The sequence below is a fragment of the Megalobrama amblycephala genome, linkage group LG5 (assembly GCF_018812025.1).
Source record: "Megalobrama amblycephala isolate DHTTF-2021 linkage group LG5, ASM1881202v1, whole genome shotgun sequence".
NCBI lineage: Eukaryota > Metazoa > Chordata > Actinopteri > Cypriniformes > Xenocyprididae > Megalobrama > Megalobrama amblycephala.
The window spans coordinates 15,855,841-15,877,431 of record NC_063048.1 but is presented as its reverse complement, the minus strand read 5'-3'; the positions used below and the strand labels follow the sequence as shown (position 1 = coordinate 15,877,431).

The 21,591-nt window shown below is 35.8% G+C and overlaps 1 protein-coding gene across 6 annotated transcripts; it reads left to right on the top strand.

Moving 5' to 3' along the window:
* Window positions 1-249: 249 nt before the first annotated feature.
* On the top strand, window positions 250-21,532 carry actn2b (actinin, alpha 2b). 6 transcript variants are annotated; one of them, XM_048190816.1, is made up of 23 exons: window positions 252-585; window positions 5,661-5,775; window positions 6,269-6,388; window positions 7,271-7,357; window positions 7,882-7,969; window positions 8,515-8,590; window positions 11,306-11,387; window positions 12,574-12,659; window positions 12,749-12,841; window positions 12,930-13,160; window positions 13,577-13,724; window positions 13,864-14,014; window positions 15,153-15,261; window positions 15,364-15,504; window positions 16,387-16,569; window positions 16,717-16,851; window positions 16,954-17,133; window positions 17,867-18,013; window positions 18,221-18,241; window positions 18,578-18,655; window positions 19,038-19,103; window positions 19,674-19,832; window positions 19,960-21,532. In XM_048190816.1, exons 1-23 carry the CDS (start codon window positions 457-459, stop codon window positions 20,116-20,118), a joined length of 2,784 nt encoding a protein of 927 aa, XP_048046773.1. In that variant the 5' UTR covers window positions 252-456; the 3' UTR covers window positions 20,119-21,532. The 6 variants fall into 6 exon arrangements, 5 of the variants coding, with proteins under 5 accessions (XP_048046773.1, XP_048046777.1, XP_048046774.1 ...); XM_048190820.1 differs by lacking the exon at window positions 8,515-8,590 and adding an exon at window positions 8,147-8,225; XR_007184928.1 differs by lacking the exon at window positions 19,960-21,532 and having other exon boundaries at window positions 250-585; window positions 18,937-19,103; window positions 19,674-19,751.
* The last annotated feature ends 59 nt before the right edge of the window (window positions 21,533-21,591 follow it).

The following is a 21,591-nucleotide window of genomic DNA, read 5'->3' as shown; positions in this document are numbered from 1 at the left end:
AATTAAATATGTAATGTTGTGAATTTTGTAACTTTAAAGGTGTGACTAACATTTGTTGAAACGGTTGTTTGTATGTTAAAATAACGTTTGTGAGGGATGAAGTTACGGCGGGTGGAACACTGAGGGAGTTTCCCGAAGTAGCCAACTATGGTCGTAAGTCCCATTGAACTCTATTGGTAACGACGGAACTTGCGACCATAGTTCGCTTTGGGAAACGCACCCCAGATCAGTGGGGTGGAAGGACAACGGGTCATGTGACCCATCAGTACTAATTGACAGTCACTCCTCTCATTGCTGTCACTGCTCGCGCACTGCGGCCGCGAGACTGGAAACCAACACGAACGAAAGAGAGAGAGAGACACCCGAGATACTGAAGAGTCCAGTTTCCACCAAAAAGTCAAGCTCAGAAGCCGAATATCACAAGTTACCCATCAAATAAGAGAGTATAACGGTTGAATGATGAATCAGATTGAGCTTTCAGTGCCATATGATAATGGATATGAACCGGACGAGTACATGATGCAGGAGGATGAATGGGACCGGGATTTACTGCTGGACCCAGCATGGGAAAAACAGCAACGAAAGGTAAGAGAAAGTTAAACACACTACAGAATAAAGCATTGTTTGCACTCTCCTTTTATTATTATTGTTATGATTATTGTTATATAATGTTTCACAGATAATTAGTTAAAATATTAAACTTTTAAACTAATTCTATATTGAAGCTTTCAAACATCAAAACTTTGATGCTTTGATTATTATTATCCTAATATTTAATAATAATTTTATTTATTTATTTATTTATCATTTAAAACTGCGAGTTAACAGTTGTCTGCAAAGGAATCCCGTCCCGCTATGTGCTCAGTGGTCTGTCAGTGTCACGGAGGGGTCTGGCTTGGCTCTGGCCGGCCGCCGGGAGCGCGCGCAGAGGATGGATGCAGCGGGTACCGATTACGGAACTAACAATAGCGCAGCACCGCGCGGCTCTCTGTGTGTGTTGCTGATACGATTGGAATGCGGACTGTCAACAGATGCTTCCAACACAGGATGACGTCCTTGGGATTAGAATGGATGCAGGGGCTAATTTTAACTCCACGACCAAAAGGCATTATAGTAGCTTAATCCGGTGTCCTTGGCGGGGAATTCTTTTGTATATATGACATCTTATTTTTCCATAGTGTAGTCTATAATAGTGTTTTTCAGATATATTTTGAATTGACGTGGACAGATTTGGCCTATGATAAATTTTGATGGTCAGTGTAAACAGGGATTCGGATTCTTTATGTGGGATTTAGATTTTAGGGTCTCTTAACTGTGTCTTAAGCAGGGTGATCTTAAATCTTCTGCTTTATCTGAACAATCCACAGATTTAATCCTATTATAGACTAGAACCACATTAGTGGACTTTCTCTCTTGCTTGTTTGCTCTTGCCTAGCTGTAGCCTATTATTCATTCTCTTGCTGTAGCAAAGCAAAAAATTTACATTAACTGTCATGGCTGAACACTTTCTGAACAAATTTAGTCAGTTTATAAGTATTTAATGTGCAATATTTTTTATTTTGAAGTTCCCTACATGTTTGGTGAATGAAAAATTATTACAATTCTCCAAAATATCAGACCACATAATAGGCCTATTTAAGACAATTTTAGTGTAGCAAAAATATAACCATGCACCAGTGTTTTTTTTTTATTTTTTTTATTTTTTTTTTATATATATTATTTACACAATGTAGCCCATTCAGATTCAATTAATAAATAGATAAACCTGGCTGGCATAGTTGGGTGATGATAACATTAATTTAGGCCTTAAACTGAACCTCATTCACTCTATTTATACTTAGCAGATTTTTTACTGTCAAATCAACTTAAGATATTTATTAATTCTGAAGCTATGGCTCAAATGTTAGATGGAGACTTGTTTTGCTTGTTGATGTGTGATGTTAGGGTCTAATCACTCTTTCTTATTCTTCCAGAGACCATCACCCCACACAGGCATGTTACTGTGGACACACCCTACAGTATTACAAAATGAATGAAATTCTTTCCTCTCCGATTAGACGGAGCGGCAATGTGATAAACAAATGTGTTATATGCAACACATTCTTTCTCTTATCTCTCATCTCAATGTGAGCCTACTTCATCAGGTCCCTTATCAGAAATGGACTCTGTAGAGGGAGCTAAATTTACACTCTTACCTCGCAGGAATGCACTGTGGAGTCCATAGAAAAGCTTTCATCTGCCGAACAATGACTGTGGCAGGACTGAGCATGCTTTCAGGGATTAAAAAGACTACTTTTGAGTCCAAAAAATGGTCAAAGGGTAGCTGTTGATTTGAGAGTGGGCAGCAATTCAGCCATATTTTGTTCTGTAAAACTCTTTCCAGCAGCATTACTGGCTCATTTTGGCATAATAGCATTGAGTGTCACAACATTTGTCATTTGGATGTACATTTACCCATAAATTCGAATGCAGTATGTGGAATTAACTTTTTGTTGATTTAAAATGAGAAAATGTGTATAAATATTTCGCCCCTATGACAGTGGCATTATAGCTATATCTTTATATAATTGTGGCAAGCATCACAGGTTGTGTTTTGTTGTGAGATTAACCAGTCTCCATCTCTTTATGAAACTGCATCTGTCACAAATATGTAAAGACCCATTTTAAAAGTGTTCCTCATATTTTTGTCTTTATTTTAATTTTAATTCCCAATTTTAACACTGATATGGTGCTTGATGAGTGTTCATTTTGCAGCAGACAGTATAGGGTTGAGTATAGAGTTATAATTTGCATCTTTACCTGTGGCGCTGCACAAAGTAGTAAAGGGCCTGAAGCAGCGATTCTTAAAGGGATAGTTCACCCAAAAATGAAAATTATCCCATAATTTACTCACCCTCAAGCCATCCTAGGTGAATAAGACTATCTTCTTTCAGACGAACACAATCAGATATATTTAAAAATATCCTTAGTCCTCCAAGGTTTATAATGGTTGTGAATGGGGGACTGCATTTTAAATCCAAAAATAATGCATCCATCCATAAAAAAAGTAATCCATACGACTTCAGGGGGTTAATAAAAGCCTTCTCAAGCGAAGAAATGCATTGTTGTAAGAAAAATATCCATATTTACAACTTTATAAATTCAAATAACTAGCTTCCGGCAGATGACCATACGCAGAATGCGCAAGTTGATTTGCGCCAATCCTCTGACGTGATGTATGACACAGGATGTTGGAGTATTGTAAGCTTAGACACCACTTGCGGTTCAAACAAATAGGGCTGTGGAACAAATTTAAGCTCCTCTTATATCGAAATCTTCTGACATTTCTCTTCAAAAAACTCTTTGACCAGTGATTTGGTGTGCTCTATCCTCTGCGCCTCCGTGCGTCAGGTCCAAGGATACTCTTCCGCTACAAATCGACTTGCGCATTCTGTTTACGGTCGTCCACCAGAACCTAGTTATTTGAATTTATAAAGTTTAAATATGGATATTTTTCTTACAAAAATGCATCGCTTTGCTTGAGAAGGCCTTTAATAACCCACTGGAGCCGTATGGATTACTTTTTTTTATGGATGGATGCATTATTGTTGGCTTCAAAACGCTGCCCCCCCCCATTCACAACCATTATAAACCTTGGAGGACTAAGGATATTCTTAAATATATCTCCGATTGTGTTAGTCTGAAAGAAGATAGTCATATACATCTAGGATGGCTTGAGGGTGAGTAAATCAGGGGATAATTTTCATTTTTGGGTGAACTATCCCTTTAAGTTACTGTGCTCAATAGTAAATTGTAGTTAATAGGGTCTGTGGGTCCAAGAATAATCTAAAAGCATTAACCTGAGTAGACAAAGGCCTTGTTCACACCTGGTATGAAGATGCATTTTGGTCGATCAGATCACAAATGGACGACGCTAAATACTTTTGTAAACAGATGAATCGCCTTCGATAATGAACGCGATATTGTGTAGCTTATCAGTGAACTACGGCTCTGTTTATTAAATGCCGCTCCATTTGAAAGCAGGTGATGGCGATTTAGCGGCAATCAGGGAACCGGCTTTACTGACGAAATGCGCGTGACAATCGCATGCGATATATCGCCCAGCCCTAAAACAGGGTCTAAAACATTTTGAGCTTGTCCACTTTCGACCACTTCCAGAGGTAGTCGAAAACGCGTTAGACTGGATTGTTTTTGAAGTGTAGATGCTTGTGTGGTCAAACAGCCACAAAAGACCATCTACTCTCCACCTATTGACCTAATGCGTAAACATTATGAGAAGCACACTAGCCAGACAGGATTTAAACTGTTGGCTGAAAACCCAAGTTTGGTTTGAAGATGAAAAACGGACCAAGCTCAATGTTCTCTCACCATTCCTGAATTCTAACACATTCACCACGTCCGTCTTGCGGATATTAGAGCAGAATCGAAAGCTTCTGCTCTCTATATGTTTTTCCTTTGTCTCCAGTCACGTTCATATGTAAATTGCATGAGCTTATTTCGTCCATTAAATTGTCAGATCTGAAAAAGCCCATATTGACCCGCCCATAGACCCTCCCCTCAAAGAAATCAGAACAGAAGTGGTAGAAAGTGGACAAAAGAGAAGGATTAAAACACCAAGTGTAAACGGGAATGTGCCTCCCTCGTCTACTTGTGATCCAATCGATCTTAATACCAGGTGTAGAGTAAACAGGGCCAAAATGTTATTCACTCTGGAGTTTAGATGCTGATGTGATGTCCTGAATTTTAAGCACCCAAATCCTTTAAAAGTGGTTCTGGATAGCAGTCATATGATGATGCAGAGGATACTGGTTCTGGTTATTTCTGGAGGATGAACTCATCAGTACAACTCAAGTGTAGATGCTCATGTGTGCAGTGCAATTGTGTGTTGTGGATTTTTATAATACCAGTGTTGTTCTGTTGTTTTGTTGATTGGTCTCAGTACACTTTCTGCTCATAATTATTGTCTTTTAAAGGGATAGTTCACCCAAAAATGAAAATTCTGTCATTAATTACTCACCCTCATGTCATTCCAAACCCGTAAGACTTTCGTTCATCTTTGGAACACAAATGAAGATCTTTTTGATGAAATCTGAGAGCTTTCTGTCCCTCTATTGACAGCTAGGCAACTGACACTTAAAAAGTTAATAACGAGATTGTAAAACTATATGCGATCCATATGAATTGAGCAGTTTAGTCCAAATTTTCTGAAGAGACATGATCGCTTTATATGATGAACAGATTGAATTTAGGCTTTTATTCACATATAAACATTAATCAACTCACACATCAGTTGTGGTAAACGGAAGCTCAAGCATGTTCGCTTGCTACCTCTTTTCTTGGGATAAACAAGTAGTTTCATTGGCACTGTCCTCTGTAGTCACCCATGCAGTGAGGTTTTGACCTGAAAGTGGTGTCAAAAGCTTTCATGGTATCACAACAAACCTGTTAAGACTTAACAGTCTTATGATAAAATCTGGTCTACTGCCACAAATTTGGCTTAGTGAGACTATTCACCCTGTGGTTTTGTGCAAGGATTCTGTAGTATTTAAACACACAAATGTTGAGTGTTGAATACATATGCTATGCCAATAACTGAGAGGATGTGTGTGCGAGTCTGCATGGAGGATTGCATGTTAAACTACATTGTACTTGTTTCCTAGACGTTCACGGCCTGGTGTAACTCTCACCTGAGAAAAGCTGGGACACAGATTGAGAACATAGAGGAAGACTTCAGGAATGGCCTCAAACTAATGTTGCTGCTTGAAGTCATCTCAGGTAAATTTAATTCAATTCAAGTTCATTTTTATAGTGTTTTTACATATTTTTTCAAAGTAGCTTCACAGAAAATGCTATTAATCAGAGATGGGTGTTTCAAAGTAATGAAATCCATTAAGCAGACAGACACAATGAACATGTTAGAACAGTGGTTCTCAACTCCAGTCCTCGGGACCCACTGCTCTGCACATTTTGTATGTCTCTCTTATATGACACACTCAATTCAGTTCATGCAGACTCTCCTAATGAGCTGATGATCTAAATCAGGTTTGTTAAATAAGGGATACATACAAAATGTGCAGAGCAGTGGGTCCCAAGGACTGGAGTTGAGAAACACTGTGTTAGACAATGAATACAGCATGTGAAGTAATGTAATGATTACAATATATTATTTGACAGTTTTGTATATATCAATATGCTGTAATTCTTCAACAAATAGTGATATCCACTATATATACCAAGAAATGTTTTATACCAAGCTGTATTTTGGTAGGTGAGAGGTTACCCAAACCTGACAGAGGAAAGATGCGTTTTCACAAGATAGCCAATGTCAACAAAGCCCTTGATTTCATCACCAGTAAAGGTGTGAAACTGGTCTCCATTGGAGCTGAAGGTATGCTTTATTTTTAACTGTAGTGTAAGTCTAGTTTGCTGATATTTTTTGTAATAAAGTTATTAGGAGATGCAGGTTATTAATTCTACATGTCAAATACATACGTCCTGTATTTTTTAAAGGTCCCGTTCTTCGTGATCCCATGTTTCAAACTTTAGTTAGTGTGTAATGTTGTTGTTAGAGTATAAATAAAATCTGTAAAATTTTAAAGCTCAAAGTTCAATGCCAAGCGAGATATTTTATTTAACAGAAGTCGCCTACATCGAACGGCCAGTTTGGACTACATCCCTCTACTTCCTTCTTTAATGACGTCACTAAAACAGTTTTTTGACTAACCTCCGCCCACAGGAATACACAAGAGTTGCGTTTGTAGAGTGTGTTTGTTGCCATGTCATCGAAACGCTGTTATTTTCATCCCGCAGTCCAATCACCGGGTCTGATTCCAGCTCAAATTGATAGGGTAAAATTAAAGACATGTTTACAATAACACTGAGTGCATGCATCTCCACGTTATGGTAAGAGGCGTGACTTTTCCGGGCACGGTGCGCTCAGAGCTGTCGAATCACAACACAGGAACCGCTGGCACAATCAGAACTCGTTACGTATTTCTGAAGGAGGGACTTCATAGAACAAGGAAGTCATCAGCCCGTTTTTATGACAGTGGAAACAGCGGTATACAGATAAGTAAATTATGTGAAAAATACTGTGTTTTTTTACACGCGAAACATGAACACATGTTATATTGCACACTATAAACACAATCAAAGCTTCAAAAAACCACGAAAAACGGGACCTTTAAAAATACAAAATGTTATGTAGTTTTAACTTACTCAGCCCTTTATGTATTTGAGCAGTCATTTTTCTGTCACATTTTTTTTGCAGAAATTGTGGATGGGAATGTGAAAATGACTCTTGGAATGATTTGGACAATCATCCTTCGCTTTGCCATTCAGGACATATCTGTTGAAGGTAAAGAAAACAAGTCACAAACATGAAATGACACACAACATCTGCACAAACAACAGCAAAACATTATTATTATTAATTCTTATTATTTGTGGCACATTTCACAAACTCATGTTTAAATCAGTTTATAACAACGAGCAATCATTTGATTTATTACAAAAGGTGCAAACAGATTGCAATCTCACGTCTCTTAAAAATCTGTAAATTCCAAATGAACATTTTATGGAAAACATTGTTTTAATAAAAGCATTGTATTTTTTAATTTAATAAATGAATCCCTTTAGAATTGGTTGGAGGAATTCATGGCAGGTAGAAATAAGTAACACTTTAACTGTATTTAGTTTAAAAATATAAACTGAATTTAAAAATATAAAAACTGTATAGTTATATATATATATATATATATATATATATATATATATATATATATATATAGTTTAAAAATATAAAAACTGAATTAGCAAAAACAGAAACCTAAATGTTCAGTCATATGTGTATGATATAATGATTTCCTAATAATCTTTCAGAAACTTCAGCCAAAGAAGGACTTCTTCTGTGGTGCCAGAGGAAGACTGCCCCCTACAGGAATGTCAATGTTCAAAACTTTCATGTCAGGTAAGGCACTTTTTTGGGTGCAAAAAAGTTGTAAGACCATATCAGTGTTTTGTATTTTCATATGAGTATCTGGTTTGTTCTATCAGAGGAAAAAAACAGACACTCTGTTATTTTCAGTTATGTTTTATCAATTTGTATGTTAATTCTGTCATGACCCTGATTCTCTCTCTGGTGAAGCTGGAAGGATGGATTGGCGCTGTGCGCTCTCATCCACAGGCACAGGCCTGACCTCATTGACTACGCCAAGCTCAACAAGGTCTCAAGTGTGTCCCCAGATTAACATTTGGCCCTCTGGGACATTTAGTCTAACAGTCCAATCACAGTAGTAAAATAACATATCTGCCACAATATCCTGATGTTCCCTGTCAATGATATCACTGCACAAATGTGTCTAACATGTTTTTTGGAGGATGAGTGTGATTGATGAGTGTGTGTGATGGCTAATTTAATTTCTAAGTGGACATTTTGTCTGTTTTTCATTCACACCTAATTTATGGCATGAGTGATCAGAAATCCACTGTTTTTTGCTTTTGTGGCTTCAATAGCTGGAAGGATGGACTGGCCTTCTGTGCTCTTATTCACAGACACAGACCAGAACTGATTGACTTTCAGAACTTGAAGGTAGCATACATGGTTTATTTTATTGTTGGATGTGGTGTTTCCCGTAACAGTATAAATTTAATAGATTAGACATGCTCAGTCCTGCTGGACATCTAAATTCCTGCAGAGTTTAGTTCCAACCAAGGCTGTAACTCACCTGGACAAAGCTATATTAGCATTCCTATTCATTTCAGTGGCAGTTTCTCTAACTGTGCCTAGAACGATGGTCTTTACAAAGTTGAGAAAAATGTTGATAACATACACAAAGTATTGTTCTATCTTTTTAAATATTTTCTGTTTCACCTAGTAGTATCCTAATTGTCAATTTGTGTAGGCCTATGCTACAGGCTACTTTTTGTGCTTGTTAGAGTATCAAGTTGTTAGCTTAGCAACACGCTAACTCTATTAGAATCATCTGTGCCATCTATGTGCTTTGTGTGATTCCTTAAAAGTTACTGTCTTTCTAGAGTGTTTCTAATCATTCACTTAGGATGGCTATGATCATTGGGGCAGTTTTTGATTAGCTGGTTCAGGTATGTTTCATGGTTGGTGTTAAACTGCCAGAATGTTGTAGGAGCAGAATTGAGATTCTGAGATTGAAAGATGGTTGATGTTTTGTTGATAGTAAGAGCATATGTCTGTAATTAGCAAGTAGCTTTTGTTAGCTTAGTTTACTGATATAGTTAGACATAACCTACTGTTCAAAAGTTTGGGGTCAGTAAGATTTTTTAATGTTTTTGAAAGTCTCTTATGCTCAGCAAAGCTGCATTTATTTGATCAAAAACAGTAATATTGTGAAATACTATTACAATTTCAAATAACAAATAATAATATATTTTAAAATGTAATTTATTCCTGTGACTGAAAATCTGAATTTTCAGGATTATTACTCCTGTCTTCAGTACCACATGAACCTTCAGAAATCATTCTAATATGCTGATTTGATACTCAATAAATGTTTCTTATTATTATTGATGATGGAAAGAGTTAATATTTGAAAAGAGCTGCCTACTATTTTGTGGAAACCATAATACATTTTTTTTTAAGGTTCTTTTAATGCACCCTTAAATGGTGCATTAATTTAAAAAAAGAGCTGAAAAGAGCTGCTTAATATTTTGTGGAAACAGTAATAAATTTTTTCTAAGGTTCTTTTAATGCACCCTTAAATGGTGCATTAATTTAATGCACCCTTGCTGAATAAGAGTATTGATTTCTTTAAAAAAAAATCTTACTGACCTCAATCTTTTGAATGGTAGTGTGCATACAACTCCTCAGTTGTTATGGTACTCAGAGGCAATCAGATAAGACTAGTTGATAAAACTTTTCTCAGAGGCCTGTTTGGATTTACAGTAATTCTGACCCAGAATAGAACTTGGGAAAGTGATCCACATACCATGAGCACCAGAGCTGTTCTAAAAAAAACATATTAGAACTAACTCTGGCTTTGGACCCTCTGGATTTTAAGCTGTTTTAGTAGCATGTTAGTACTCCTGTGATAGGCTAGGTTTGATTTCTTCACTCTCAGCTTAGAACAGGGTGTGAGGTGAGCAGGATGTAACATGTTTTCAGACATGTTCTAAGTCTGTGTTAACGAGTGGTTGTGTACTATAGTTTTAATTAGTTGGTTGGATCAGACCACTGAAGATTAAGGATTAATTTAGCTTGTCAGGGTCAGTGAGTTTAACAGTGAGTAACTAAAAGACCCACACAGACATGCCTATCCCTTTCAGCTGTCACTGACGGCTCCAGGTGAGCTTGAATGGGGTAATCCAGTGTTTAGCATGGACCCCATGGTCCCAGTTTGGACACAAGCATCAGGAGAGTCCAGGACCCTCTAGATCCCCTGCAGCTGCTGATGTCCTGCAATGCAGTTTTTTTATTGACACAAAGAACAAAAGCTTGATCTCCAGACCCTGCTTACACACACATCCACAAGTAATGCCACCATAAACATGCACATTTGCAAAAATTGGTTGCTTGCATGAACAGGAAACCATTACTCAGAAAATATGGCCCTTTCTCTTTTTAGTTTAGACCATATTTTAGTTTGGTCTAACTACTATTGATGCTTATCTGTCAATGCATATGTTTTTGAAAGAAGTTTCTTATGTTCACTGAGGCTGCATTTGTTTGATCAAAAATACAGTAAAAACAGTAATATTGTGAAATAGTGTTACGATTTTCTATTTTAATATATTTTTATTTTGAAATTTATTTCTGCGATGCCGAAACAGCAGCCATTACTCTGATCTTCAGTGTCACATGATCCTTCAGAAATCAGATTCTTCGAAGAATAGAAAGCATTTATTTGAAAAGTCTTTTGTAACATAAATGTTTTTAATGTCACTTTTGATCAATTGAATGCATCCTTGCTAAATACAAGTATGAATTGTTCTTACTGACTCCAAATTATTATTATAGTGTAGAATTATAGTGTAGTTATTGTATAGTGTATATAATATTAGAATAGGCATTTGTATTTAAAGGACAACCAATTTTTCAGTATTAATTTAGTAATTACTTTTCAGATACATTTGAAGTAATTTAGCATTTGAAATATTTTGAATGTTTTCCCTCTCCTCTGTTGGCACTTGAATACTGACACTCACTTTTGCATGGAGAAGGATTTTGATTTATTTATTTTTTGACTTGGTTTAGTTTTTCAGTGATATCTTATTTCTTGCATTTTTTGGCCAAGAATTATGCCTTTTCTCACCTTTCTCTCTCTTTCTGTAGGATGATCCACTTGGTAATCTGAACCTAGCATTTGATATTGCTGAAAAACATCTGGACATCCCGAAAATGCTGGATGCAGAGGGTATACGAATATTCATCACTACTCCATATTAAAGCTGCATGAATAATCATTAGAAGATCGCAATTTCAATTCAAATACCCACACAATCTCATTCCTAAATGACAATGATTCGCCTGTTTCTGTTAAACAAAATTACAGCTGAACATTCAAATCTGGGTTAGTGCTGCCACTGACCCAGAGAAAGCAATTATCATAGGTATTAAACAGTTTTACAAACAGTCTTTTCAACTACACAGTATAAGTTTTTCTGTGTTACAAATATAGTTCAGATATGAACACTGATGTCTATGGAAACAATCAAAATAGAGCAAATCTCTTTTTGAAAGTAACGTGACACATCAAAAAACGATTGTATCGATTAAATCTTTATGCCAGGTGAGGACAAGTGACTGTTACAAATGTTTTTGTCATTGAATTATTTATTCAAATTAAACATTTTAATTAGACTGCAACAATTAACATTTTGTCTGAAACTCTAATAAATTACGGTATTTTGTTTAGTTGTCTGTTCAGAATCATGTTTGAAGCAAAAAAACTGTGATTCTCAATTTATCCACAATTGTGCAGCTCTACTCCATTATAACATACCAGCTCAATTTAGAGCTTTCAGCCGTTGAACATTAAAAATATGTCTTTCACAAAAAAGTTATGCTGTCAAAAAATTGTGACATAAGACCTTTGGCCCTACTTAAATACTATGAAACACTATTAAAATATACGGCGTCTACTCTGAATAAGGTCTATTCGTCACAGTTGATTGTGGCAAGGAAAAACTACCTCAAATGTATTTTAGTAGGAAACCTTTGGTTCAAATTCTAAATATTTCAAGAAACAATTTGCCTATTTTTAACTTAAAAATATTACAAAATTTGGCTTTTGCTCCACAGTCCTAGTTAGCAGTGACAGGCCAGATGAGAGGACAGTCATGACGTATATCTCCAGTTACTATCACACCTTTGCAGAGGCTCAGAAGGTATATCTGATCTCTGCGCTTATTCTAGAAATGTTAGTTACACCTGAGTGTATGGCCCCTTTAGTCCATTTAGGCCTATCCTCATTTTCTCTTTTACCAGATGAACACGACTTGTGTTTCCTTGTAGTATTTACTGTATATTTTCTTCCGTCGCACACTATTGGCACCTTCACTTCATGTAGTTGTTCCTTAGCTCCTGTCCTCTCCCTGCAGACATCCTGAGCACCCCTAAGCCTGATGAGAGAGCTATTATGACATATGTGTCCTGCTTTTACCATGCATTTGCTGGAGCTGAACAGGTATTGAGATTTGCATGTGCTAGAATGAAAGAATCAGCTATCTTTTTATCCATCTCGTCCTCCATTCTTACTGTGCTTCTCTCCATCAGGCTGAAACTGCTGCTAACAGGATTTGTAAGGTCCTGGGAGTGAATCAGGAAAATGAGAAGTTGATGGAGGACTATGAAAGACTGGCTAGTGAGGTCAGGAGACATATCAGATACAGTCCACACACACTCTGCACACAGACACACATTTCTCTTTTCACCTAAATATTCCTCTACTCTCCAGCTGTTGGAGTGGATCAGACGAACTATTCCCTGGCTGGAGAATCGTGTGGCGGAGAAGACCATGGTCGAGATGCAGCGGAAGCTGGAGGATTTCCGAGATTACCGCAGGATGCACAAACCTCCCAAAGTGCAGGAGAAGTGTCAGCTGGAGATCAGCTTCAACACCCTGCAGACTAAACTCCGCATCAGCAACCGGCCTGCGTTTATGCCCTCTGAGGGCAAGATGGTGTCGGTGAGAGTTTGACCCCCACACACACAGACATGCATGATATGTTTTTGTGTTTTATGAGGACTTTCCATAGACATAATGATTTTTATAGTGTACAAACGTTACATTCTATCCCCTTACCCTAATTCTACCCTTAAAGGGTTAGTTCACCCAAAAATGAAAATTCTGTCATCTGTTCATCTTTTTAATTGTAATACTTATTTTATGCATGTTATATATTCGTATTTTTATTTTAACATTTACTCATTTATTTATTTTAATATTTTTTTATTTTAATATGCATTTCATATTTTTTTTTATATGTTTGTTATTTTTTATTGAACTTTATATTTATTTTATTTTATTTAGCTAGCTTTGGGGGGGCATTTTCCAGCTAATAACACAAACACATATACTAAACTGTGTGTTTGTCTGTGTAGGACATAGCGAGTGCGTGGCAGGGACTGGAACAAGCAGAGAAGGGCTATGAGGAATGGTTGCTTACTGAGATTAGGAGACTGGAAAGATTGGATCATCTAGCAGAGAAATTTAGACAGAAAGCTACAAACCATGAGACCTGGGCTACAGGTGAGTCCTGGACATGAAGTGGTCTCATCAATAAAATATTACCATTCTGCACTTAAGTAAAAATTTACTGTAAACCACTTTGGATAATAAAGTGTCCACTAAATGATGCTTGATGTTTTATGTGTTTTTTTTACAATAGGTAAGGAGGAGATGTTGAGCCGGAAGGACTACGAGTCAGCATCTTTAATGGAAGTTCGAGCTTTGCTGCGGAAACACGAGGCATTTGAGAGTGACCTTTCCGCCCACCAAGACAGAGTCGAGCAAATCGCTGCTATTGCTCAGGAGCTCAAGTATGACCTTTTAGACTTTTTTTTTCTTTTCTTTTTTTTTGCTAAACTAATTTGTACACTACCGTTCATAGGTTTGGTGTCAGTATGTATTTTTTTTATTCAGCAAGGATGCATTAAATTGATCTAAAGGAACAGACTTTTACATTGTTACAAAAATGATTTAAATGTTATTCTTTTGAACTTTCTATTGATCAAAGAATCAAAAGAATAAAATTATGCTTTTCTCAAAAATATGAAACTGTTAAAATAATGTTGAAATATTTCTTGAGCAGCAAATCAGCATATTAGAATGATTTCTGAAGAATCATTTGACACTAAAGACTGGAGTAATGATGCTGAAAATTCAGCTTTGTCATCACAGGAATAAAGTACATTTAAAAAATATTTAAATTGTAATAATATATCACACTATTACTGTTTTTACTGCATTTTTGCTTGAATAAATGCAGCCTTGGTGAGCGTAAGAGACAAATCTTACTGACCTCAAACTTTTGAACAGTATGGTACAAGTACTTTGTTCTTGTAACTAATCTGTCACATTAAGTTTCTCATCACTTTACAGAGTCTGGATTGCTTCATGTCTCTTACACTGCTTATCCATATCTAGATACACATTTACATGCACCACGCTTTCAGCATACTTTAAGGTCTGAATCACTGGCTTTCTATTTTAGCATTCATTATCTCCCTGCAGGCCTGTTTAAGTGTGTGTGTGTGTGCATAGTTGTATTTAGTAAGTGACTGACAGCTTCTGACATTTATGTTGTCTCACTAAGTACAGGGTGATATTACTGATAAAATATGGAGCATACTTATGATGATTAGCATACTAACACTCATTTGGACACAAAAAGCAAGAAGCTGTTTGAAATATAAGTAGCCAATCATAACAGCAGTCTTAGAGGTTCAGTACCAAAAACAGCTAGAAATAGAGAGGGTGGAATGGCCATGAAAAATGCAAGAAACCTTGATGCAAGAAACCTTACCTAGGGAAAAAAAATCTAACTAAGTTTTAAAATATATAACATCAATCCAAATTTAGTGAGCACTACATCTGGTAACCACTAGAAGAGGACATACCAAATGGCAAATGCAATATTGTGGCTTGAAGTTTCTCTCTATCTGTTTTATATTAAAGTGAGCTGGACTATCATGATGTTGCATCAGTGAATCAAAGGTGTCAAAGTATTTGTGACCTCTGGGACCAATTGGGCACACTCACCCAGAAACGCAGAGAGGCTTTGGAGGTATGCTGTGTGTGTCCCAACCTGTTTTGTATATTTTAGATTAATCAAAATATTTAAAAAAAAAACCCAAAAAGGTTTGAATGGGTGTTTTAAATTTTGCAGAGGACAGAGAAACTTTTGGAGACAGTGGAGCAGTTGTTTCTGGAATACGCAAAGAGATCTGCACCCTTTAATAACTGGATGGAAGGAGCCATGGAAGACTTACAGGACATGTTTATAGTGCACACCATTGAAGAGGTCCAGGTACACACACTTAAAGAAATGCTTGAGCTCTTCAACATACAGTCTAGGCATTGACTTTTAAAGTATTTTGTAGTAATATATACTCTACCATTCAAAAGTTTTTTTTTTTTTTAAAAAGATTTTTAAAGAAGTCACTTATGCTCACCACTTCTGTTTTTTGGTTCAAAATACGGTTAAAAAAAGCAATATTGTGAAATAGTTTTACATTTAAAATAACAGTTTTCTATTTTAATCTATTTCAAAATGTAATTCATTTCTGTGATGGCAAAGCTGAATTGGTATCACTTTCATTTGTTAACATTAGTTAACTTTTAATTAGTTTAACTAACATGAACTAACAATGAGTAGTGTATTTTTACAGCATTAATTAACCTTTGTTAATGTCTGTTAATAAAAATGTTCTTGTTCATGTTAGTTCACAGTGTATCAACTAATGTTAAGACACATCTTTTGATCGTAATAATGTATTAGTAAATTTTACCATTAACTAAGATTAATAAATGCTGTAGAAGTATTGCTCATTATTAGTTCATGATGTTAACTAATGTAGTTAACTAATTTTAACAAATGAAACCTTATTGTAAAGTGTTACAGCTAAATTTTCAGCGTCATTTCTCCAGTCTTCAGTGTCACATGATCCTTCAGAAATCATTCGAATTTTTGTGGTAACTGTGTTACATTATTTGTGCAAGATTCTTTGATGAATAGAAAGTTCAAAAGCATTTATTTGAAATAGACTTTTTTTTTTTTTTTTTTTTTTTTTTTACCACACTTTTGGTAAATTTAATGCATCCTTAATGAGAAGTATTAATTTCTCTCACAAAAATCTTTCTGACCCCAGACTTTTGAAATGTAGTGAAAAAAGTAATCTATTGTGTGCAGACTCTGATAGCTGCGCACGAGCAGTTTAAGGCCACGCTTCCTGAGGCGGATGCAGAGAGGCAGGCGATCCTTGGCATTCAGCAGGAAGTCCTGAAGATCTCCCAGAATTATGGCATCCGTGGAGACCTTACCAATCCCTACAGCACCATAACTACAGAAGAGATTGCCATCAAGTGGGACAAGGTTAAACACACACCCCTTAGACCTTGGTTCTGTTCCATTACTGCACAAAAAACCCTCAAATTTATTATCTAATATCTAATTCTAAGCCATTCTAATCACTTTCTGTAATCTTCAAAGCACGATTATGATGTGTGTTTGTGTATTTAGGTGAAGAGGCTGGTTCCCCAGCGTGACAGTGCACTGCAGGAGGAGTTAGCACGGCAGCATGCTAATGAAAGGCTCAGACGCCAGTTTGCTGCCCAAGCCAACCTCATCGGACCATGGATACAGACCAGGATGGAGGTGGGTGGCTTAGCTATTACTTGTGCCAGTGTGATGCCCACAAACAAGAATAATAATTCTTTGATAAACATTTGTCTGCCTATCTGTCTGTCTATCTGGCAGGAAATTGGTCGTTGTTCTATGGAGATGGGTGGGACTTTGGAGGATCAGATGACCCAACTGAAACAGTATGAGCATGTGATCGTCAGCTACAAACCCAACATAGACAGATTGGAGGGAGACCACCAACTCATCCAGGAGTCACTTATCTTTGACAACAAGCATACTAATTACACTATGGAGGTACACATACACACATATTACACATTCATGCTCATAATCATAAACACATTTTTAAATCTACAGTATTGAACACTACTGTTAAATGCTTGTGGTCAGTAAGATTTTTTCTTCTAAAGAAATGCATACTTTTTATTCAGCAAGGACACATTAAATTGATCAAAATTACAGTAAAGTTACAAAGGATTTCTATTTCAAGTAAATGCTGTTTTTTTTTTTTTTTAAATACAGCTTTGCCATCACAGGAATAAATAACATTTAAAGGGATACTTCACCCAAAAATACAAATTCTGTTATGATTTACTCATTCTTATGTTGTTTCAAACCTGTATGAATTTCTTTCTTCTGCTGAACACAAAAGATGATATTTTGAAGAATGTTGGTAACCAGACAGTTGACTGTATACGTTGACTTCCATAGTATTTTTTTCCTACTATGGAAGTCAATGGCTACTGTATTTTTTGGGTGAAATATCCCTTTAAAACGTTTTAAAACAGAAAACACTCATTTCAAACAGTAATAATATTTTACAGTATTACTATTTTACTGTTTGATCAAACAAATGAAGCCTTGTTGAGCATAAGAGACTTTCAAAAATATTAAAAAATCTTACTAACCACAAACTTTTGAATGTAGTGTATATAGAATATCTATATAGAAATCTCTATCTGACACATCACATTTGATTTGTCACTTGATCCTGGTTTTTACAGCAGTATTTCTCTTTCCTCTGCAGCATATTCGTGTTGGCTGGGAGCTCCTTTTGACTACGATCGCTCGCACTATTAATGAAATCGAGACTCAGATTCTGACACGTGATGCAAAAGGCATCAGCCAGGAGCAGATGCATGAATTCCGATCCTCTTTCAACCACTTTGATCGGGTGCTGTACTCAGCCTTTACATACACTAGCTAGTCTAAACATGTGTCTTGTTGAACGGATGCTATACTAATCATTATTAAATCATCCTAACTAAACTACACACTTCTCCTCTTAGACTGAGCATTATACAAATATCTGTAAATCTTTCATTTCAACTGACACACGTTAATTTCATATTTGCTTTATTTTATGCATTCACTTCTTCAGAGGCTTCACAAGGCAAGAGTGGTAATTATATTTACATTCACTTTAGGCTGCCCAATAACTGGAACAAACTTAGTTTGAAACAGGAGATCATTTGCAGCATTTATTGTTTTTAAAATCAGATTTCAAGATGTAAAGTAGATATGACTACAAATGTAATTTAGGCTAAAATCCACTTAAAATTATAATATAAGCTAACAAAAGGACACATTTAAAAAAAATGTTGAATATAGCACTGCCTCTCATACCTTATGAAGAAATGTTGTGGCATTTTATCTTTTTATCACTTACCTTTTACTTTTCTTTATTTCTACTAATGCCCTGTGTATTTTTTTATGTGTTGTGGGTACCTGCTCTTAGGAAGAGAGGGGTAAACTCAGGCCTGATGAGTTTAAAGCATGTCTGATCAGTCTTGGGCATTTAGGAAATGACAAACAGGTACTAACCAACATGACCTCTAACTCCAATATATATATATATCCCGGTGTGTATATATATATATATATATATATATATATATATATATATATATGTGTGTGTGTGTGTATATACAGAATATAGTTCTGTATATATTATAGAATATATATATTGTATATATATATATATATATAGAATATAGCTCTGGGCAGCAGAATATAGTTCTGATGTACCTCTCTTGTGTTTCTGTCTGTGGTTGTGTGCTGTCTCTTTGTGTGTACATCTGTGTGTTTCTGTGTTAGGTGCTGTCTCCTTTCCTACTCTACATTGCTTCATTATTCCTACCATGTCTCTGCGTCACCCATGCACCCTCGACCTTTACCCTTTAACCTTTCCCATACAGAAGAAGAATGGGGCGATGGATTCTGATGACTTTAGGGCCTGTCTGATCTCGATGGGTTATGATCTGGTAGGGCCTTAAATAAGGTTCACTGCTTACGAACTAATAGACAATTTTCTCAACAAGTATTTTTTGTTTTTTCCAATAAAAAATGCTGTTACATGACGTAGTTACATTGTATTTATTTAAATAAGCACTGAGTAATATTAATTAACTACATGTACTTACTATAGAGTTATGTTAGGGTTAGGGTTTGGTTTGGTTTAGGTTAGTTACTTATAATTATGCATATTTTACTGTTATTACTATAATAAGTAACGTGATAACGTGAAACTATGTCACCTTAGATAAAGTGTAACCGAAATGTCTAATAAAAAATACATATATTTTCTGGTTATTTATAATTATTATTTTTTATTTTGCTAATCAGTTAAAAATGTAATACAATTTTGTGAGGTTCATGCTTAAAACAAGAAACAGCAATTTTGCCAATGGTGTAGATAAAATGAATAGAGTATAAAATTATATCATATAAAATATTGTATTAATTTAAAATAAAATGTTTCCTCTTTATTTTAGTATTTTTAACTTTTACAAGTTTTTAACAGCTAGAACTATATGTATGTGTGTGTTTTTCAGGGTGAGGTGGAGTTTGCTCGGATCATGATGCTGGTTGATCCAAGCGCTTCAGGCGTTGTGTCGTTCCAGTCCTTCATTGACTTCATGACCAGAGAGACAGCAGACACAGACACAGCTGAACAGGTCATCGCTTCCTTCAGGATTCTTGCTGCAGACAAGGTGTGTGTGTTATATTGTTTACTTAACCCTTTAACTCCAAAGTTTATCAGAACTTTTATTTTGTGTCTGAAAAAGCTCACATATTCTTTCCATATGCGTTATCTGTTGTGTATTGTGTCTTGTACAGCCGTATATTCTGGCAGATGAGTTGAGGAGAGAACTCCCTCCAGACCAGGCAGAGTACTGCATCAGCAGGATGCCCCCATACTCTGGCCCTGGTGCCCTGCCTGGAGCTCTGGACTACACTGCCTTCTCCACTGCCCTCTACGGAGAGAGTGACCTTTAGTTCCATCAACACCTATGACCTTTACAATCCCATCTCACTTGTTAACCAAATAAATTCTTTAAAGATACACAGTCCCATGAAATGAAAACATGGCAAATAAACAAAATGAGCCCAAATTCAGTTTTTAATCTCAGTTGATGTATTTTGCTAGACAGTTGATATAAAATGTCAATGCTCAATGCATATGAATTGCAGTCTGAAAATGAAAAGAAATCAATGAAGGAAGCTGAAAGAAAGCAATGAAGAGGTTATTTTTCTGTGACAAGCCAAGCAAAAAAATGTTTTGAATTTTATATTTACTATGTTCTGAATCCCATAATTCATTGAATCTAAGAAAACTATTTTACTCTCTTTCATGTAATCTATTATAATACAGAAAACATTCACATGCATGTCACTTATATTACAGCAAAAAACAGTAGGTATACTGAAACTAAATAAGATTGATGTTGTTTAAATACATTTTAGGTTTTATGCATTTTACTCTGATTTCTTTTAATTCCATCTTTTCCCCCAGAATGAAATCTATTTTGTGTGGTAGTGTTACACCTACATTATGAAAGATTTTGCACATTTGAATTATCCCTGAATTGAGAAAGTTTCACTCAGCCACCATGCTTTCTAATTTTTTCCTCTGGTAGTATGTGAAAAAAAGCAATATGAATAGTGGCTCAACTTAATTTTTCCACAATGTAATTATCACTTGAAACTTTTCACTAACAGTGCCTACTTTCATATACGGTATGGTAATAGTTTATATGAAGTAATAGGAGGTGACCTTTGTCATTCTCAGTTGTGAATCAGATAGATAACAGCATCAGCTACTGATTTGGTTTTACATGAAATTTCGAATATTGCGGATCCTTGAACGTTTTTATCAATTTGGTGATTGCATAAAGCGTAAAAGTGTCAATTTACTACAGGGCTTGTCAAATAAGGATAGCAAAACCAGAGATTATGATAAAATACTAAATTTACAGGAAAAAAGTATGTGAACTCTTAGGAACAATAGACAAACACAGTCTGCTTAATACATAAACAATTGTTGTTGTTGTTGTTTTTCTGTATTGAACACAACATTTAAACTTTCGCAGTTAAGATTGGAAAAGTAGGTGAATCCCTAGGCTTTTTCCTGCAACTATAATTAGGAAAAGTAATCTGGGATGGATTGTCATTTCAAAATGTTTTATTGTATTGCCATGATTCATGAATGCAGCAAATTCCTAAAGGTCACACTAGTTCAATGTATGGTGACTGTGTACTTGATTGATTTGTGCTCAGTTTGTTAACTGTCAAATCAGTTTTAACAATGAAAGTGATTTGTGAATGCTTGGTGTTGAATTATATGATCAAGAAAGCCAAATTTGTGTGTTTTAGAGTGACATAAATTAAATAAACCGTACTTATGAAAATACCAAGTGTCTGCTTTTGTTACATGTTTTGATTAAAGCATAATTAATATAGACCTAAAAT

Coding starts and splice junctions, on each gene's coding strand:
- actn2b (XM_048190820.1), top strand. CDS start 457: ATGATGAATCAGATTGAGCTTTCAGTGCCATATGATAATGGATATGAA. Junction 586..5,660: donor GGGAAAAACAGCAACGAAAG/GTAAGAGAAAGT, acceptor CTTGTTTCCTAG/ACGTTCACGGCCTGGTGTAA. Junction 15,505..16,386: donor ACACCATTGAAGAGGTCCAG/GTACACACACTT, acceptor TATTGTGTGCAG/ACTCTGATAGCTGCGCACGA.